The sequence below is a fragment of the Danio rerio genome, chromosome 17 (assembly GCF_049306965.1).
Source record: "Danio rerio strain Tuebingen ecotype United States chromosome 17, GRCz12tu, whole genome shotgun sequence".
NCBI lineage: Eukaryota > Metazoa > Chordata > Actinopteri > Cypriniformes > Danionidae > Danio > Danio rerio.
The window spans coordinates 19430530-19451071 of NC_133192.1; the positions used below are offsets into that span (position 1 = coordinate 19430530).

The 20542-nt window shown below is 39.7% G+C and overlaps 1 protein-coding gene and 1 long non-coding RNA gene across 7 annotated transcripts in view; one reads left to right on the plus strand and one right to left on the minus strand.

Moving 5' to 3' along the window:
* The window catches only part of bcl11ba (BCL11 transcription factor B a), a 65461-nt gene that overhangs the window by 43373 nt on the left and 1546 nt on the right, over nt 1-20542 (plus strand). For 2 of the 6 annotated variants that reach the window (XM_073926840.1, XM_009292961.5), the window contains exon 3: nt 15581-18228. In XM_073926840.1, the coding sequence (XP_073782941.1) occupies nt 15581-17577 (1997 nt within the window). In that variant the 3' untranslated portion in view covers nt 17578-18228. Of the gene's footprint in view, nt 1-4885; nt 6348-15580; nt 20509-20542 lie in introns of those variants that run through there. The other 4 variants (NM_001328407.1, XM_073926839.1, XM_073926841.1 and 1 more) reach the window with 4 other exon arrangements.
* LOC141378546 (uncharacterized) overlaps nt 1-20542 on the minus strand; it is a 34518-nt gene that overhangs the window by 10586 nt on the left and 3390 nt on the right. The window lies entirely within an intron of this gene.

Sequence of the window (20542 nt, forward strand, 5' to 3'; positions counted from 1 at the left end):
ACATGGACGCTGCCTCTGCGACCACATAAACACACTTGCTGGATTTGTTTTATACTTAGTAGGACATACTTATTGGCTAGCCTGCTAATGGTTTTAAAGGTGCTCTGATTTATATCTTCTGTTTTGGATCTTCTAATGCTTGAATGACAGAATACAGTTCCTCAAAATTGTCTGATTAAATAAATAATGATAATCCGATGTTACTGTGAGAAAAGGGAATACAATATTTTACAGTACCTTTAAATTTAGTTGCTTCAGACTTGGACTGGGCTGATAAACGATATTATATCAAATCGTGATAAAATTGATGTCAATAACAGTCATAAGCTCTTGACTTTTTAACTTTATATTCATCTAAGAGCCAATTGCACAGCAGAAATATGCAACAATGGGAATTTAAAAGTGTGTTAATATCAGAGATGTACCGTATTTTCGGCCACCGAAAATTTATCGGCTGAAAATATGTTATGCTATTTAAAGGACCCTCTAATTTTTATGGCTTCAGACATTGTTGGGGTAAACTATTAAATTTGCAAGCATTCGAAATTCATATCGTTATCGTTCAATATGGAAAATAATGATCGAGATTGCATTTTTGCCATATCAGCCCAACTTCAGACCCACCCTAACATAAGCTCTACTTGGCCAAAACCTATTGGCATTTGTAAATATCAATAAAGATATTAGTAAAAAAAATATCCATATATATATACTAAACATTGAATATTTTCTTAAATCAATTTCTTTTTATCTTTTTTTCCCATCATCATAAAATTGTTCGAAGAGAGTACATTAACACTATTGAGGCAATTGCTCTCAAAAAGTCATCAGTTTTATTTTTTTTTTTTGAAAGTAAGAACAGATTTAGGTTCTATTAGAGTGTGAATGTGCTTCATAAGATATCCTGCTCATTTTTAGGATGCTAGCATCACCTGTCTTCATGCACTTCACAAAACCTCAAATTTCTCCTAAACTGCCATCTCTGCACCTAACCGCTGTGTAAATAAAGATGCCCAACCACAAGCCAAAACCTAATTTCTGTTCTGTCGTGGGAGACATTTTTACACCTACTACTGAGGCCAAGTGTAAACATGTTTGAGAGTCCACAGACCAATCAGTAAGGCAAATGTTTGAGTCATCTTCCTCATACATTAGTCTGACAACTGAAAGAGCCAGTCAGGAGGTAACTCTGGATTTCAATACAGTAGTGCAGTTGTTCCAGTTTTAGTTCTATAAAACAACCTAGAAGAGTTTTTGTGGTTCAGGGGTTCACTTTCATTTATTTGTCCCATATATAAGTCCAACAATTTATTTTGTGCTTGTTAAAGAGGTGATCCTCTATGATATTATATTTAAACTTCAGTTGATGATATAGCTGTGTGAACATTAACAACATCTTTAAATCTAAGACACTAAAAATTCAATGCAAAGGAAGACATTGGCTTTTAAAGAGTTAGCTTAGCCAAGCCTACAGCAAACAAAGTTTAGGGACTACAAAAAATACATCCGGGTTAATGATGTCATAAACCCTTCAGGTTACGCACACACCCCATGCAGCGAAGGGAGCTGATCTGTCAATCACAGCACATTATGTTAGCTGCCCAATCAGAGCCTCTTGAGGGCGGGTCTTCAGAGGAACTAGAAAATAAGTAGAATATATGAAAAATAACGTTATTTTCTGCAAATGAAGCATGAGCAAACAATGCTTTTCACCCCATAAGCTCAGCCAAGCCTTAAAAATACACTCTGGACCCCCTTTTAAAGCGAGCCTTTCACACTCCTCTTGCACAGGTCATATTTATTTATATATGTGTGTTTTCAGTATTCCTGAGTTCCAAAAGCCCTGGCTACCCCCTGTCTTTATGCAGTCCATTATTTTGGATAAATAAAAAAATTATAAATAAAAAGTGTATGCATTTAAATTAGCAACAGATCCTATTTGATTTGCATTTTTTAAATGATTATCTATAGAAAATGTAATTCTTTTGCAGGTCACTGTGTAGATCCCAAAAGACTGGAGAGTAGTTACATCATAGAGAGCCAGAAAGAGAGATTTGAGCCAATAAAAGAGGCATATCATGTGGGGATGCTCCCTCTTGGGCCTGTACACTTTGGACCCTCTTACTCTGGCATGGGGGCAGACTGAAGAGGCTGTCCAAAAATCTGTTGGTTTATAGTCCCGTGCAAATCAGGCTTATGGTGCATTCACAGTGGAAGCACCAGTCATGGCACTGATGCAAAAAAACATGGTACGTGCCCGATTAGACAAAATTGTGGCATGAGTGGCAACAAAACAAACATCCATGCTTTAAACATTTAGCCCATGATTTAACAATTATTAAAATTGTTAATACTCACTAAATGGATGAGATTATCCGTAATTACCTTGCCAGTCACTTGTGATGTTTTGTTTGATTTAACGCCCAGGGTTGTGTGCCATTCAGAATTGAATTGAGGATGCTGTTTATATTCCTGCATTTGAATTGAGGTAACAAACAGGAAGCATTGCCATTTGAGGAATACTTTATTCCCACAATGAATTAGCTTTGTTGATTTTTAAAAAGAATAAATTAGGGACGTCCCGATCAGGTTTTTTGTCCTCGAGTAAGAGTCATTTGACTTAGAGTATCTACAGAAACCCGATCCGATACTTGTAAAATACATTTTAAAAAAAAAGAACAAAGGAGAGCGAAGAAACAGATCCAGGATGTTACTTATTTTTTTATTTAAGGTCACAGATTTCCGATTACGTGATCGGATCTGGACATCCATAAAATAAATAATAATTTATTTTCCAGTCATTCAACTAATTCAGCTTATTCAGTTCAAATTCCATCTCAATAGCTTACAGCAAGTCACTCTGTCAGTATTTCTTCCATGCGTTAGTTTGCTTTGTGACATTACCTACATGCAGTTACTCTATGTTCTAAACTCTGCATTCTGAGGCAGGTACAAGCAGACAGGTGAGGCTTGTGCTACTTAAGACCTGTGTAGCAGGATTAGGGGGTTCAGATTGCCCCCACCCCCCAAATTCATCTAAACGCTGCCCACTTCCACGCTTCCCCCTTCATCCCAGTGCTGACCAGCCTGATGCCGATGTTAAGCCATGTCTGTCCCATTCACCTCTAATCCTTTTAATTTGTTAACATGACACAGGCTTTCATACACAGAGCTGCTGACATAGGCCTTCCGCATTAGCTCGGGTTCCTCATCCAGAAAGTACTGAAAGCATCTACCTTTTTCACACTGTCGCACACACACAGCCACACTTGCACACTTATGGTAATTTTAAAGCCTTATTTAAAAGCTGATGTTCTCCAGAGGGAGTAAATCCAGTGGACTGGTAATGACAGTTTGACATCCACCTTTCCCCCGTCCGCAGAGAGGATGAAGGGAGAGGAGACCTTCTGTTCTCCTCTGGCTCCCTCTGCTTGACAGTGACCCAGCGAGCCACGGTTTTCTGACATAATGTTCAAAGTTTTGACCTACACGCGCACGTTTGCACACGCTCCCTGCCTATCTTCAGCCCCTCTGGTCTGTTTTGGAATGACATGACCTCATTGGAGAGAAATTGTAAATTCTTCTCTCTGCCTTTCCACTTTGCTGTCACTGGGTGAGTTAATGAATTTAATTCATTCTGATTTTACTAAGCTGCTCAGCGTTCGTTTAAATTCATAAGAAATAATGCCAGTAACCCTTCAGCTCCGTACCCCCTCCCGACCTGCCTAATCCCTGCCTCCCCTAATCTCACGTGAGGAGATGGGCCGTAGCGCTGCCACACGCACCCGGATTTCGCTCCACACGGCAAGAGGAGAGGAGAGCAAGTCTTTGTCAGTCAGGGGAAAAGCTTTAACACAGACAGTCATATAAATGTCAGTTCTCACGGTCACGCACTTTTCCTGTCAGAGATGAATATAAATAACATCCTTTGCGTGAAATTATGACAGGATAATGGACGTTCGTGTTGGTTTATGGGAGTAGAGGTTTTGTCATTTTGTAAGGGCTCTGCGCTCCACCTTAAGCACGGGTTGAAATGGCTAATCACTTATGGTGAGTGCTTCTGAGAACTCTCTCAGTAACAAACTCAGACTTTGGTGTTAAAGTAGATCCAATACTTGCAACAACAACAATAAAATTTAGCATGTGACCTTGGCCATGTTTCTTAAGTTAAAAAAGATAACTTTTTAACTAAAATATCTAAAAAAATAAATAAATAAAAAAAACTTGAAAAAGATAAACTTTTGCAACATTTCAAAAGATAGCAATGCAAGTATCTTTAGATTTTTTGTGTATATTTTGTCAAAAACACACACATTCAAGATTCTACTTATTACAGCAAGCCTTTGTATCTTCTGTAGTCATGGGCTGGTATAATATTCCAACGGTATGATAACCTTGGATAAAAATATCACAGTTTCACTGTATTGTCATCATTGCTCTAAAATGTTTAAATGTCTGGGTAAAAAACAATAACTTTTTTTTCCGATTTGAACACAAAGACTGCGTTTGAAATTGCATACTTCCATACTATATAGTATGCTAAATGCAGTATGCGAACTGAGTATGTCAGAATTTAGTGTGCATGAGCTTAAAATAGACGCTAAGCTATCCCATGATGCACCACGAGAGAATTCATGAATGGGAGAAGTGGGTGTGCCACGTAATCATGGTAAAATGGTGGATGTTGTATATCCAAGCTCCATTCATACTACTCTTATTCATACTTTATAGGAAACGTACTTTTCTACTGGTTGCATAGTAAATTCAAGTACAAATGCAGTACCTACTGTGTATTAGACAATTTTGGACACAGCCAATATATTTTATTTTGAGAAACATTTAAAAATATTTTGGAACAGTAAACATGTCAGGTTAAATAATTTAAATCACAGATTTCTTTACAATTTAAAATGGCATCTTTAGATATCTTTGGATATCTAGGATACTGTTGTCATAAAAATTAAACAACAACAAAAAAAAATCTTACTCGTACCTTAGGAACGGTATAACAGAAAATGTTGGCGGTTTTAAAACCTTTTCCAAACTGCTGTATGAAAATGGTTATTGTCTCATGCCTAATCTTATGCAGTGCTTTTGGGGGTTTCCCTATATATTAATAGTAGTTATTTAATACAAAATATTTTTAAAAATTGCAGTGACTTCGTTTCTCTTATAATTTCCTGTCTTGCATTTATTAGGGGCTTTTACATAGCCGATAATGGCAAAATAAAACAAAGGCAAGATGTGACATCAAGGAAAAATAGGGAGGAAAAAGTGGGTGAAAAGTAGTGAAGTAGCCTTGTCCAAACTGGTGAAGTGTGTTTATCCTCTTGAACTCAACCTGTCCAGTCGGGGATTTGGCAGATAGAAGGCAGAGAATGTAAAGCAGATGTTAGCTGTGGGAAATGGCTGTGCGCTGTCCAGTCCAGGTCTGTACTAGTATGTCAAGCAGGCTGTAAAAAACAGCTGCTTCTGGATTCCTTCGCCTCATTTACACTTAGTAAATCACCCATGATTCCCTGCTCCAGTGCTGAATGCTATCTCTCCCCCTCAGATCTGCCCACTGTCTTTGTGGCAGACGGTGCAGTCCCCCCTGTGTACGCTCTGAGATGTGTAACTTTGTGGATGCTGAAGCTCTATACAGCAGTACGGTTATTTTTCCTTTCTGAGGCTGGCTTTCGGAGCAGGTGTAGCTCTTCCTACAAGCATACGTCACTTGCGTAAATGCGTGAAGCGTTCCTCCGTATGAGGGGAAACTGGGGGCAGGCGCTGTTCTGGCTCTCCACAGCTTTGTTCGCAGCAGCACAATGCGCCGGGACTGATTTGCATGTAATTGTTGCCTCCGATTTGCCATGATAGTCATAAACAAGACATTAGCAATTCAAGGTGAGGAATTAGAGGCCTGGGAGACTCCCAGATCACACACATGGTAATGAAGCCCCTGGCTTAATAATGCAAGAAATGTCAGGAAACTTTCCACAAGCTGGGCGGACGGGAGGGAGGCACCCCGTGCCTAGGGCTCATGTCATCTTTGTTCTAAATGCAAATCAGTTTGTCGTGACATTGACTCTATCAAATGTGGAGCGTTCCGACACCCCAGGCCCAGAAGCGGGCTGTCAGGTCTGGCTCAGTCTCTCAGGTCCAGTCTAGCTCACGCAGCGGACTCTCTCGTCCTGTGCCGCCTACTTCATGGCATTTTGAGTTATTGATCCACAACACGGACTACTTGTTTTTGTGTTTTCCCCTCTGTTTCTTGTTTTTCAGTCCTCTCACAGGAAGACGCTAATGCAGCGAAGCGCTGGAGAGAGTCATTCTGTTAGCAGGAGCTCAATCCGCCTAGTCTGCAGGTACCATGAAATACAAGGAATATAATCTTGACCTTAATAATTTAAGAACTCCAGTGTGTGAAAAACTCCAGGCAGTTCAAAGAGAGATGACTCGGGCTCAGAAAGGGAGACTTCTAACGCTCGGGAAATTCCAAGGTTATCTGAGTAAGTCCTGGTTAACAGGATGTCCAGTTTTGAAGTGGGATTTGCGGTCCCATGTGACCAATTTTTTTTTCTCTCCTTCCCTTTGCTCGTCTTCAGCATGAAAAGACAGAGTCTCCCAAAATAACTCCAAAGGTTAAGATATTAATTAAACGTTAAGGGGCGAGAGGATGGATAATGAGGGGTACTCTTCACAAACAGACTGCCTAGTGCTCCAGTCAGGAAGCCCAGGATGAATGAAGGTACCAAATCAGTTACTCTCCACTCTCGGTCTCTGCAGTCATTACACAAATTACCTCCCAGCCTCAATATCCGCCTGCACCTCTTGCAGTTGTCATAAGTAGCCCTGGTCATTAGAGTATGCTGGGTAATCAGATGGAACAAAATTCATCCCGAGCAATTAAAAAAACACCTCCAAGACCCGGTGGCTGGCAATTAAACCTTTCACTGCGCATCTCGACCATCATCGTCTTGGCTTTTTTTTTCTGTTAATCTAATAACTTGGAGAGAAGTATTTAAAAGATTGACCTTAACGCAATTTCTCCTCAAAATCTGATCAGATGTTTTCTGGCATCTACTTTCTTTAAAAGCCTAATCTGCTCCAGTGCATGACAAATACCCTTTTGATTTTGCCCTAATAAGGCATTTGCATACATTTCTCCTATTTCATAGCACACTGTGCGCAGAGCGGGGAATGAATGCTGTAATTTGATGGCCTTGACACAGCTGACATTAATCGTAAACTGTCTAGTGATTGGCACTTCCCCAGCAATTGCAGATCCAGAGGTAAACCTGTTTCCCTCACTGACTGGTGCAGCCTTCCATAATAGCCATGATTTAATTTAGCTATTTAACCTGTAATTCCAGCAATATTTATTGAAGAGCGAGGGGAGAAAATTGGGCCATTAGGCGCAGAGGATGAATACATTGAGATGAAAATGAACACGCCTAACTGGTAGTTGACCTTCGCGTTTTGTAGCAGTTTTTATTAGCGCAGGCCACAGTAATTACTGCAAATTGAATCATAGAGAAAACTGAAATCATTCGGTAATGAGCATTTTTATTCGTTATTGCACTTTCCGCCTGGGCTGTGAGGTATGAAGTCTCCACTCGGGGCCGGCGTGTGCTCCTGAGAGGATTCCGGTACACGGAAACCCGGTTAAATTAACACCGCCGAATATTCCTTCTCAGATCTGAGCCGCGAAATGGTGTTAACCAGCTTCTCCCGCTCACACCTCATACAGATATAAAGACAGTCATTATAAAAATCTCTCTCTCTCTCTTCTAAACCAAATGATTTTCTCTCCTAACCTGAGGTGATGTTTTGTTGTTTGGTTTGGTACAGACGCTGGCTGGATTTGTTGTGTGCCATCTTTAAAACAACATCCTCTCGCATCTTCAGATGTTGTTTTTCTGAGCCAGGGAGAGATGGAGGGGGGGTGGGGATGCCAATTTATTTGTGAGCATTGTCTTTTTTGGACGGCATATGGCACGTCCTGTAAGACGTTGCAAGATGCAAATTCAGGGGAGTCTGACTTTAAATGAAGCAGTGACAGTGACAGGAGCCCTTTTGAAGAGCACACATCACAGTACTCCAGGGAGGAACAGCAGGGGAGACCCACAATGCTGTGCGGCTCTCTCATTCTCTCGCTCTCCCTCCTCTGTCTGCACCACCTACCTTTTCCTTACAGTACAATGGCATTCATCAAACAAGAGCCAGGCATTACTGTATGCACGCGGCCCTCATTTACAGGCTTATCTCGCACCCTGGCTTCCTCAAAGAGAGGCTATCCATAGTTTTGAAATCCTTCAGCCATAACATCATCTTAGTTCTACTGATGTTTACAGTCTCATTTTGTGTTTGTATAGCGGTTGCCGTAAGGTGACGTACTGTGTCGTTTATGTATCCATGGATTATTTTCCCGTTTTTTGCAAGGGACTCCAAATTGCTTCTTTTTTTTCCCCTCTTGCTCTCCCTCGGTAGATTCAGTCAGACAAGTATTTTGCCTCACAATTGCATCTCTGTTTGATGTGCTCATCTGGTTGAATAGAGACGTGTGGCGATTCTTTACACTCAGCTGCGCGGTGCTTTGCAGCCAGACGCCACGCTTGAAAAAGGCTGCCGCCATGTTTCCCGAGACCCGTGTCTGCTCTGCAAAACAGCAGCTTGAGTCCTAATTAATGGGACATGCGTCGCTCTGCATATCTATCCGAGGAGAATCTAACTTAATTTTCGAGCAGGGTGTCCGCACTAATAATCGTTCAACGGAATAGTCATCCTGAGGCCTGCGGAGTTTAGTCCTTCTAAATTATCATTAAGGACCAGACTACACTTAATCAATATTATAAAAAAAAAGTGGGAAAGTGTTTTGGGAATGAAGGTGAAGCTTATTAGAAACGTCTTAGAAGATGTTCGCATGAGGCTGGGGTTCCCTAAAAGCCTGGCACCTTACTCTAAAACACTGTAATGGGAGCAAGATGTCTATCATTGGAGCAGATTTATGTGCATTTTATCTTTAAAGAATATATATATATATATACAAACACATACACACAAATGTTCTGGAGTGTGATTTCCATGTTCCTCTTTTACAAAAAAATTACCCATAATTCCTAGCTGCCAAATTTAGCACATCACTTAAATGCCTTTTTTCAACACAAGTGCCCTTAACCTGTTCTTATTAACAATTACAGTAATTTTTCACTTTTCAGCAGCTTCGTTTTATTTTAGTTTGAAGCTGAAAAGCGTTTCCAGACCGCCATGATGAAGCACTTATGTCTCAAAGGCGTCTCGGTCAGCGGCGTGACTCTCTCTGGATCCGTCTTTACTGTACTATGACAGTAGTTTCTGTTGGAAATTTGGATAGCGTAACTGTAAATGCCGAAAATGGGACACCGGACTCCCTCGTGGGCTCAGAAAAGCTACCGTGCACGAGTGAGCTAGTTTCTCGCTCTCCCTTTCTTTCTTGAGCGCGCGCTTTTCCCTCTTTCCTCTGTAAGCCATCCAAGAAGCCCCCTGCCAAAGCTGTGTGTGAACCACAGCCAAACAAAACACAGGCAGCCGTCCAGGCCAGCGCGGCACGCTTCCACTAATAGAGAGAGAAAAGCTTCCAGACCCAACACGCTACTTACAGGACGGCAAAATTCTTTACGCTAGATAATAACTTAATGACAGCCTAAATGAAGTCCCTATAGTGAAAACCACTGTCAGCAAATGAGCACCTCATTAAAAGATGCTATATCCCTTTTCTTCCACAACCCTGTCAATTTATAACCTGCCTTTATTGTGTCACAAATCTAAGATTCCTGGAGATTTTTTGCTCCTTTGTAAGACTATTTAGTTGCGTCTGTCACGTAAATGCACATACAGTTAAAGTCAGAATTATTACCCCAGAATTATTATTATTTTTCTTATTTAATTATTTCCCAAATGATGTTTAAAAGAGTAAGAAAATTTTCACAGTATATCTGATATTTTTTTTCTTTTGGAGAAAGTCTTATTTGTTTTATTTCGGCTAGGACAAAAGCAGTTTTTAATTAAAAAAAAAAACATTTTTAGGGCAAAATTATTAGCCCCTTTAAGCTACATTTCTTTTTCGATAGTCTACAGAACAAACCATCATTATACAATAACTTGCCTAATTACCCTAACCTGCCTAGTTAACCTAATTAACCTAGTTAAGCCTTTAAATGTCACTTTAAGCTGAATAGAAGAGTCTTGAAAAATAGTCAAATATTATTTACTGTCATCATCAATGAGTTATTACAACTTGTTTAGAAAAGTGTTGAAAAAATCTCTGTTAAACAGAAATGGGGTGGGGGGGTGGGGGGTAATAATTCAGGGGGTTTAATAATTCTGACTTTCCAACTGTACATACTGTACATTCAGCCTGCACCTTCAAACAAAATAACTTCAACAGGAGTATGTAACAATATATACCAAATTAAGTATTTCTCTTTAACTATGTTTCTTTTCCTCTATGCATTTATATGATAGAGTAACATTACTGCTGATTTATATTTTAAATATTGATAATGGTGGGGACAGCAAAAGACAGTCCATTCACTGAGCGCATCTTAAGGTGTAATTTACAATCAAACATCAGGCTTGTTGCATTTAACTTTTACGACAAAATAAATTGTCATGCTAAATTTTTGACACTGACTGTGAACTGTGAAATAAAATATCAAGCACAGAGGATGCATGTCGAATCATTTTTATTCCTCTTGTGTTTTTTTTTTTTTTCCATTTTCAGGATGAAAGCTTAAGTGGCTCATTGTACCTCGCAGTGCGACGCTGAAACCTATTAACTGTCATCTTTTTATTTTTTCGGTTAATGTGTCTTAAAGCCCGGCATTTGCATGCCGTTTAAGTCGGTGTGTGCGGAGAGCCACGATTGTTATTAGTGATAATTTCTCTTTAATTGAATTGGGGTCTGCATGCACGACTGATACTGCCGATGACACACACTTTCACACAATACCGTCCTCGTTCTCCTCTCCCGCCCGGCAGCTGGGCCTCGTTGGGAATATCTAATTGAAAATAGAATCAGCCAGTGCTCAGCATGAGAAACTAATCACTCCAAACTTATCAGGAGACTGGCCAGACTGCTATTCTGGCCTTTCATTTCAAAATCAAAGAAATCTGAGATGTTCTTTACAAGCAAAAATAAAAAGCTGCTTATAAATATCTCTGCGTGGAAATCTATTTCCAATTCTAAAGGTTACATCTAGTTTATTTTTGTAATTGTAGGTGCCAATGTGCATGTAAGAAAAACACAAATTCATTTTTTTAATTGATGCATGCTATGCTATTCTGTAGTCATTTATTAAAGCAATTAAAACATTTATTAATTTGTGGTTTGATGTCATTTCTTTTGATATAATCAAGACTTAAAAAAATAAAACATAATTGACAAAATGTGAAATAAAGCCGTAAATATTAACACCAAATAAAACGTGACAATTCAGTCATCAGATTACACAATTAAAAATTTTAGCAGCCACATTATGGTCATTATGTTTTATATTTATCATTCCTGCATGCATGTACCCTTTTTTGTGCATATTTACAAGTTTTTTTATTTTATTTTTATGCAAATGTAAAAAAATCTTTACTATGAATTCTTGCATTCATTGGTATTATTATATTCATGCATGGTTTTTCAATTCTAAAATATATAAAAAAATATATATTTAAGTCCACATGATTCATTATCATTCATTTTAACTGTAAACATGAGCAAACGTGTGTTGATTAAAGAACCTGACAGCAAACAGCTACAGCGCCCCACGCCGACACAGAATCCTGGGATACATCCACCTAAACCTGAACACACTCCTTGTGTTAGTAGCAAGAGAAGTGCTGCAGGTTTTCTCTCTCCCTCTCTCTCTCCCCCTCTCTTCCTTTTTTCATATGGAAATGTGAAATAATAGGGTGATTAAATAGAGCTGTATATTAAAGTACAGCTGACATTAGAATTAGCATAATGTGCTCTCGCCTCGGGCTGCATCCTTTATTTGCCATCTGCGTCGGACTCCAATCCCCTCGGGAGTGCAGGCGCTGAACACTTCTCAATAAACTCACGCCCGAGTCCCTTCAGCACGGCCACAAATACCATTTCAGGCAGCGGCCATTGATTCGTCTTAATTGTGGGGCAGAAATGAACATTCGGCCCCCTGATGACTTCTGTTTGTCTGCGAGAGGATCAGCTAGTACAGTAGCCTATGTTTTACGCCCCGGTAGTTAGCATAGAGAAAGGTTCTCTCGCAAACACACACACACCGAGGAAAAGGACGGTGCCTGGTAAACACAGACGCTACTTGTTTTCTAGGCCTCCTTTATATGGAGCATTAGTCTTAAAGCATCTGCCATAAAACAACGAGAGGAGGTTGGAGGATTGTGTGTGTGTGTATGTGTTTTATGCATGTATGCATATATGTGGGCCTTGAGAGGCTGGGGGGGAAAAGATGGCCATTGTGCTGGGTCTTACGCTCTGTCCACTGTAATTAAGTCAAAGGCTTTACAGGACAAGGGTAGAGGTAAACAGATGTTCTTATGAATGCACATCAGCCACATAAGAACATTCAGTGGGGAATTTAGCTGTTTTCTCCAGTGAATCTTTTAATATGCACTTAAGTGCTTGAATGTTTATCTTTTGAAGCTTTTTTAACATTTAAAAGGGCATTGATTAAACATTTCTTTGTTTGCATCACATGTATCAGCTCACTCATGCTCTTTGACAGCAGTTTGAGCTTTCACTTTGGGTTTTCAAATAGTTTTTCTGAAAATTTTAACAATATTAATAATAATAATAATAATAATAATAATAATAATAATAATGAAATCAACTTTAAATTAGTATTTATCTAATTAAATTTCTACATTTATTCTGAAGTAATTCAAATGCAGTGTATTAATACTAATTTTGATTTATTACAAATATGCACATTTTTAGAAATATTACAGATTTTATTTGGTATCCTTTTGACCAAACACATTTTAGAAGAACCTAATACTATTTATGACTATTTGTATTTATTGATGTGATTGTATTTATTCATATATAATTTCATTTAATATTTTATTTATTCATTCAGTTGAAATGGAATAGCATTTTCAGTAAAAAAAAAAAAAAAAAGATATTGTCACTTTTGTTTAAAGAAACATTTTGATAAGATCAGGAAAATTCTAGATGAATTTGTTAATGTAAAATCAATTTTTTTGAGTTATAAAAGATTGGGCTGGGCTGGGCCGATAAACGATATTGTATCGAATCGCGCTAAAATTTATGTCAATAACAAGGATAAGCTCTGGACTTTTTACTCTAAATTGATCTAAAAGCCAATCACACTGCAGAAATGTGCAACAATGGGAATCTAAAAGTATGTTGAAATTAGAGATATATCTGCCGAAAATATGTTATGCCATTTAATGGAGACTCTAATTTTTGTGGTTTCAGTCATTGTTGGGATACTTGTTTAGAAGTCGAAGTATTAACAACTTATATTGAAATGTATATCATTATCGTTCAATATGGAAAATAATTATTAAGACTGCATTTTTGCCATATCGCCAAGCCCTAATTAATGGGGTCACTGGGGTCTTAGACCCCAAACAGGACTTCCACTAATGGTTATGGTATTTTTCTGTGCACAGAAGGATGCTTTGATATCTGAAGCAGAATAAAATGTTGTTAACGTGCCACCTTTAAAAAATTCATATGTGCATAGCACTACTCATTTTTTACTAATTTACATTTTTTGTGTGCTTACTATTTAAATTCCTTGATGAAATAACGCATCGCAGTATACCAATAAGATGAAGCTTCAGGCTATTGGTGTATATAATCCCTTGTCTCTGTTTCTTTCAGATGAAAACACACTCCCCTGTTTAGCATTGCTCCTCGGCAGCATGTAAAGGAATGCTAGAACAGATACTAACCATTCATTCTCTCTGCTCTTTTTGATCCTTCACAATGGCCATGATTGAAATAGACACCCATGAGGGCTTCCTAGTCCCAGCTCCTCCAAGCCCTGTGTGTGACTGCCGCCCCATTGTTCTCTCCGCAGTCGCTCGCTCTTGCACACATACATATACATGAAAACACTCATAAAGGTACACAAAGCACAGCCAGAAATCAAATACCCAAACAATTACAGCAGCATATGTTTTCCTGCGTATACTAAATTGCTGCATTAGGTCAGAACAGCAAGCTTTCATTTAATAAATAAATGAAACTCATTTCCTAGTGCACAATTACCATTTCCACTTTGTAGATTTTTTTTTTTTTACACCAGTGCCCCAGGAGTACGGCAGAGATGGTTTAGAATCTTTTTTCATTGTATACTCAGTACACTTGGCTTGTTTGTGCTGCCATGGTAATGAGTCCCTTTTGCGTGGCAGAACCGATGTAACGGTGAAGTTGTAGCATCAATTAGTCATGTGTAGTTAAAGCTCCAGAGCTGCACCAGCGCAGGAGCCAATTTTTAACACATCCTCTGATCCGGGAACTGATACTGTTCACACTTTACCTGAACCCAGAGTGTATACAGACTTCCCACATTCAGTTGCTGCTATTTAATTATATGATTGGGACTGTGGAAAATGGACTAAAGTTGTTATCATAGAAATTCACAATAAATTCGGGAGTGAGCCATTTCTTTCTTTGTTATCAAACTTGCTCTCCGAAAAGCAAAGATTCGCTGTGATGTCATTAGTGGAGAGGGGGCTTTCCAGGAAGTGTAACTATAGAATAAGATAAAAACGTGAGAGGAAGTAAGAAAAACAATCTTGAGAAATTCTTAATGGAACAGTAAATAATACCCTTGAGCTGTTTTAAATGCCACAGACTTTAACATTCAGACTGGTGTGCTTTTTTTCCCCACCGCCTCTTAAATCACAGGCAGTGTTTTCACTCTTTATTTGAAACCATTTATCTTGATGTGCGCTCCCTTCCCCCTCCCCCTTCCCCAACCCAGACCCTCTTCTCTCATTTTTTTATTCCTTTCTTTGAGGGGACAACTTAAGTTTATTAGTCTGATGCTGATGAGGGTTCCCTATATCACAGTTTAAGTTGTACTTTTCCAATTTGGTAGCATATTACTCTGGCATCCTAGGACAGTCTTGGAGCTTGGAGAGTTTCCCAGTTTAGAGTGTTCTTGCTTGGCGTTATGCTTCTAAAATGAATCAGCCGTTTGTAAAAGCAAAGATTAAAGACAAGCTAAAATTGGGAATGCGATGTTCCCACAGCACCAACCCTTCAAGGAGCAGAATGGAAATGCACTTGTCACATTTCTGTTAAGTATGAGTTGCTCTGTTCATGTGGCAGTATGATGGGTGCATGACAATACTCATTGCCCAAAGTACAAGGCAAATTTCGGGAAGTGTCAGAAACCTCAAAGAATGCTCTTTGTAACATGTAATCATTTGTGACCCTTTGTCTTATTTTCCATCAAGGAAGATCTGATTTTCAATGTAGTACTTAATAGGATTAAACTTTTTTGCATTATGAAACAAGTGTTGTGGAAATTACCTGCAGAGGTTGTAAATTGAGAAATAAAAAGTATTTTTTTTTCTTCTTTGGTTGCAGGTAGAGATGAACCCTCAAGTTACATATGCACAACGTGCAAACAACCCTTTACCAACGCCTGGTTCCTTCTGCAGCATGCTCAGAATACACATGGGATCCGCATCTACCTAGAGACCAACTCATCGAATACCTCCCTAACACCACGGATCACTATTCCTCCCCCAATTGGTGCTGAATCTATACCACAGTCCCCGTTAACCAACTTTTTGGGGGACAACAACCCCTTCCACCTACTACGGATGACTGGGCCTCTACTGCGAGAGCCCCCACCAGGCTTTGTGGAAAACCGTATCCCCAATACGCCTCCCTTTGTCAGCCCCCCTCCACGCCATCATTTAGATCCCCATCGCCTGGAACGCCTTAGCGCAGAGGAAATGGGTTTAATCTCCCAGCATCCCAGTGCCTTCGAAAGAGTGATGCGCATGACACCCATGGCCATGGAGTCCCAGTCCATGGATTTCTCCCGCCGATTGAGAGAGCTTGCTGGAAACAACAATTCCACTCCACCATTGTCACCGAGCCGTGCTAACCCTATGCATCGCCTTCTCAATCCCAACCCCTTTCAGCCCAGCCCGAAATCACCCTTTCTGAGCACCCCTCCACTGCCTCCCATGCCCCCTAACAGCACCACCCCGCCACAGACACAGGGCAAGTCGAAATCTTGCGAGTTCTGTGGCAAGACCTTCAAGTTTCAGAGTAATCTGGTTGTTCATCGGCGAAGCCACACAGGCGAGAAACCTTACAAGTGCCAATTGTGTGACCACGCTTGTTCTCAAGCGAGCAAATTAAAACGCCACATGAAGACCCACATGCACAAATCTGGTTCCATGACAGGGCGCTCTGACGATGGCCTGTCCACCACCAGCTCACCTGAGCCAGGCACTAGTGACGTCACTGGGGAGGGTATAAAAAATCGGGATGGTGATTTCAAAGGCGAGGGCATGCTCCAAGACAATGAAGAGGAGGAGGAAGAGGAAGAGGAGGAGGAGTTGGAAAATGAAAGCAGGCCTGAGTCAAACTTCAGCATGGACTCTGAGTTCTGTCGGAATAGGGAAAATGGCTCAAAGCCTCCTTCAGATGAGAAGACCCTTTCGTTAGGAAAGATGGTGGAAAATGTAGGGCTCAGCTCCATCCAGCAGTACAATAACTTAATAGTTGACAATCGGAAAAGGCTTCCATTCTCTAAAAGGATCTCGGAAGTGCAGAGGGAAGTGGGTGATGACGATTCAGTAGTGGGGGAAATGGACCAAGTAGAGCGGGCAACTGTGAATGGAAGGAACTGTGGCTCAGGCGACTCTTTCTCAGGCCTGTTTCCCCGCAAACCCACTCCCATAACCAGCCCCAGCCTCTCCAACTCCTCTAACAAGAGGATCAAAATTGAAAAGGATTTGGACATACCCCCAGCCCCCCTAATCCCATCTGAAAATGTCTACTCCCAGTGGCTGGTGGGCTATGCAGCATCCCGCCACTTCATCAAAGATCCTTTCCTTGGCTTCACCGACTCCAGACAATCTCCATTCGCCACCTCCTCGGAACACTCCTCCGAGAACGGAAGCTTGCGATTCTCTACGCCGCCAGGGGACCTGCTGGACGGGGGCCTCTCCGGCCGCAGTGGTACTGCTAGCGGAGGCAGCACCCCGCACCTGGGTGGGGGGCCAGGACCAGGCCGGCCTAGCTCGAAAGAGAGCCGGAGGAGTGACACCTGTGAGTACTGTGGGAAGGTGTTCAAGAACTGTAGCAATCTGACAGTGCACAGACGCAGCCACACAGGCGAGAGGCCCTACAAGTGTGAGCTTTGTAACTACGCCTGCGCCCAGAGCAGCAAGCTCACCCGCCACATGAAGACACACGGCCAGCTCGGTAAGGAAGTGTACCGCTGTGACATTTGCCAAATGCCCTTCAGCGTCTACAGCACGCTTGAGAAACACATGAAAAAGTGGCATGGGGAACATTTGATGACGAATGAGGTCAAAATTGAACAAGCAGAGAGAAGCTAAGCCAGATTTCCTATTTTGCCTCACAATTCCTTGATTATAAAAGGGGTAGCTGGATACTCTGTTTTTTGTTTAGTTCGGTTGTTGTTTTTTGGTTGCTTGTTTGTTTGTTTTCAAGTTAATGGTTTGAGTTAGTTTTGTCCTAAGAAACTGCCATCTGAGAATGATAAAGACATTAAAGAAGTGGAAAATGCAAAAAAATAAAAATAAAAAAAGAGAGAGAGAGAGGGCGGGGGGTTAATTTGGAGACGGTATAAACCGCATATCTATGAATGGATACATTACACAATATTTTAAATGGAGCCTTTAACTGTGCAATAATTTCTGTATTTATTGGATTTTAAATATTTTGGCATGTGCAGGTTAATTTTTATTTCATAATTTTTTTATTCCATAATCTTATGATTTATTTCAAATGCTGAGATTTTTCTTTTTAAATCTAAAAGACATCCTGAGAGATTTTTTTTCTTTGTTTTTTAGCAAAACAGAGTATCGTTGAGGCCGCTGCTTACATTGTAGATTATTTAAGCTACACATGTAATTTCTTGAAGAGAAGCCGCATTCAATCTTCAAATTTTGAAAGCTGAATTGAGAAAGCTATTAGTCTTTATTTTTCTTTTTTGCTTATTATTCATACTTGCAAAATGAGCGGACAACAATCCTTAGACCTTGTAGCACGAACTGATCTGAAGCATGTCAATCTAATTGGGAATGTAGCACTGAATATCAGTTCTGACAGTAAATCTAAAGAGGACTGTGGGGCTGAAAACCTCTGTCTACTCGAAATCAAGGAGAGGAGACTTTAAACCAGACTAAAGCGAAGGCAGCTGCTTATTGGTACCCAGTACCGGCCCAAACAACGCTAGTCATAGGTCTCAGTAGTGAGTTTTTAAATCGCCAGCACCCTTTCCACAGACACTGCACTTAATCAAACCCATTTGATTTCGCTGAACAGCACAATAGTGATAGAAGGAAGACGGCTTTAAAACAACTCAGGGTGAGCTGTATAGCTACTTCTGCCAAGTCTGCTATCTGATCTCAGCCGTCTTCTCTGATAAAGCAGTCCAGTCCTCTGGTTGAGCTCATTCACAACCCTCGCCTCGTCTCCACACTTCATATTACACTGCCAACCACCCTTAAACGTCATAAATCAACTCCATCCCTCACATAAAAGTGGCTTATCATACTACATCGCTGTTAAGTTAAAGTGACAGACATCTAGGCCAGAGGATGAAGCAGTTTTACACTAGGAGAGTGATTTACACACACACACACAAGCAGGAAGAGAAAGAGAGAGAAGGGTCTTTACAGTCCAATTCGGGTTAGTAAACCTAAAAGCACATTAGTCAAGGCAGCACCACTGTTCTGTTTCCATTGACTGACATTTTTGTAATATTTTGTGTTCAGTTCTGTTGTTTCATTTATGGGTCTGCGGTTCCTGAGGGAGTCACCACTTTAACCAGATTAGATTAGAACTGATCCAATTATAATTCATTCTCTTACAATGTTTTTTAGAATCACTTGAAACAGCCCTATGCATTTTTGTACATATATAAATATATATTTATCAATCATTTTGAGAAGCAAATTTATACTGCACAGTAAAATCTGATTCTAGTGTATGATATTGACTTGTCTGGTTAATCTGGTCATGTCCCGTGTGTCAGAGCCATCAGCAGGTATGCAGATTAGTCAATTGCACAGTAAAAGAGTGTATGTCATGACCTGTTGAGCGTGTGCTAAAACAGTAAGACAATTTTTTTCTTTCTTTCCTCTCATTCAGGACTTCCTGTGATGTGTAGTTGAACGCATTCTCAGAAGTAGCAACACGCTTACAGAATGCACAGCTGAATTTTCCCTTTTCTTTTCTCTTCTATCCAACTGATTTATTGGCAGTTAAACAGCCTTCTTTCGACAAGATGCCCTAACCAGCGCAAACGATTGAAGCGAGGGAATATCGTGGTTTCTTTCTTTTTTTAAATAAAGCAAAAGAGCAAAGCAAACTAATGAAATAGAAAGAAAGAGAGAGGAAGAAAAGTAAACATACACAGCTCTTCGCAGTTGACCCGCACTTTATTATTTGTTGATTTACATATTTGAAAACAATGGCGAAAACGGCTTCTGAGCAAGAAATTATGTTCAAAAATGGATTTATTGGGCCTTGCTAGAGGGAGCATCTGAGATTGAAGTGCCAGCGTTGATAGGCTTGGCTTTCGCAATGCTGGCACTATAAAAATGAAATTAATTTATTTGGACAGTTTTTGTACTGCCATTCAATTTGACATGAGTGTGCCTTGAATACTGATCTTCCTATTTATTGTCTTGTAAGACAAATGCAACACTTTTGTGAAGCAAAGAATTGAAAAATTAAGTCCATGTGGTTTTAATCTGCTTCTAAAAGAGCAAGGATAAAAACAGATCTGTAGGTCATTTCAGTTGAACTAAGATGAAAAGTAGCCAGCACAATACTAATGTGTGTCTATGTGTGTATATATGTATGCATATGTACATATAAGTGCACAAAAAACACACACAATAGACAAATAAATAAATATATATATATAAATAAATATATATGTACAATTTTTCACTTCAGGACAAGACTGCATCCCTTGAAAATAATGGATGATTTTTTTTGTTACAAATAATAGTCAAGGAAGAGACTGGACAAAAATCAGGAACTACAGAAACTTTGAAAAAAAAGAAGAAAAAAAGTAAAACGTTTAGTGCACTCTGTCTTAAAATACGTTTACAGTATTGAAACAAGTACAAGGGTAAAATGATATTTCTGTGTATGTGTGTGTTTTAAACAAGAATTTTTTGGTTTTCATTTTTTTCAAGTTTGCTTATAAGGTTTCTCTGAATGCCATAGTGGCGTGTGTATATTGGTTTTTGGTGATGGGATTTTATATATATATATATATATATATATATATATATATATATATATATATATATATATATATAT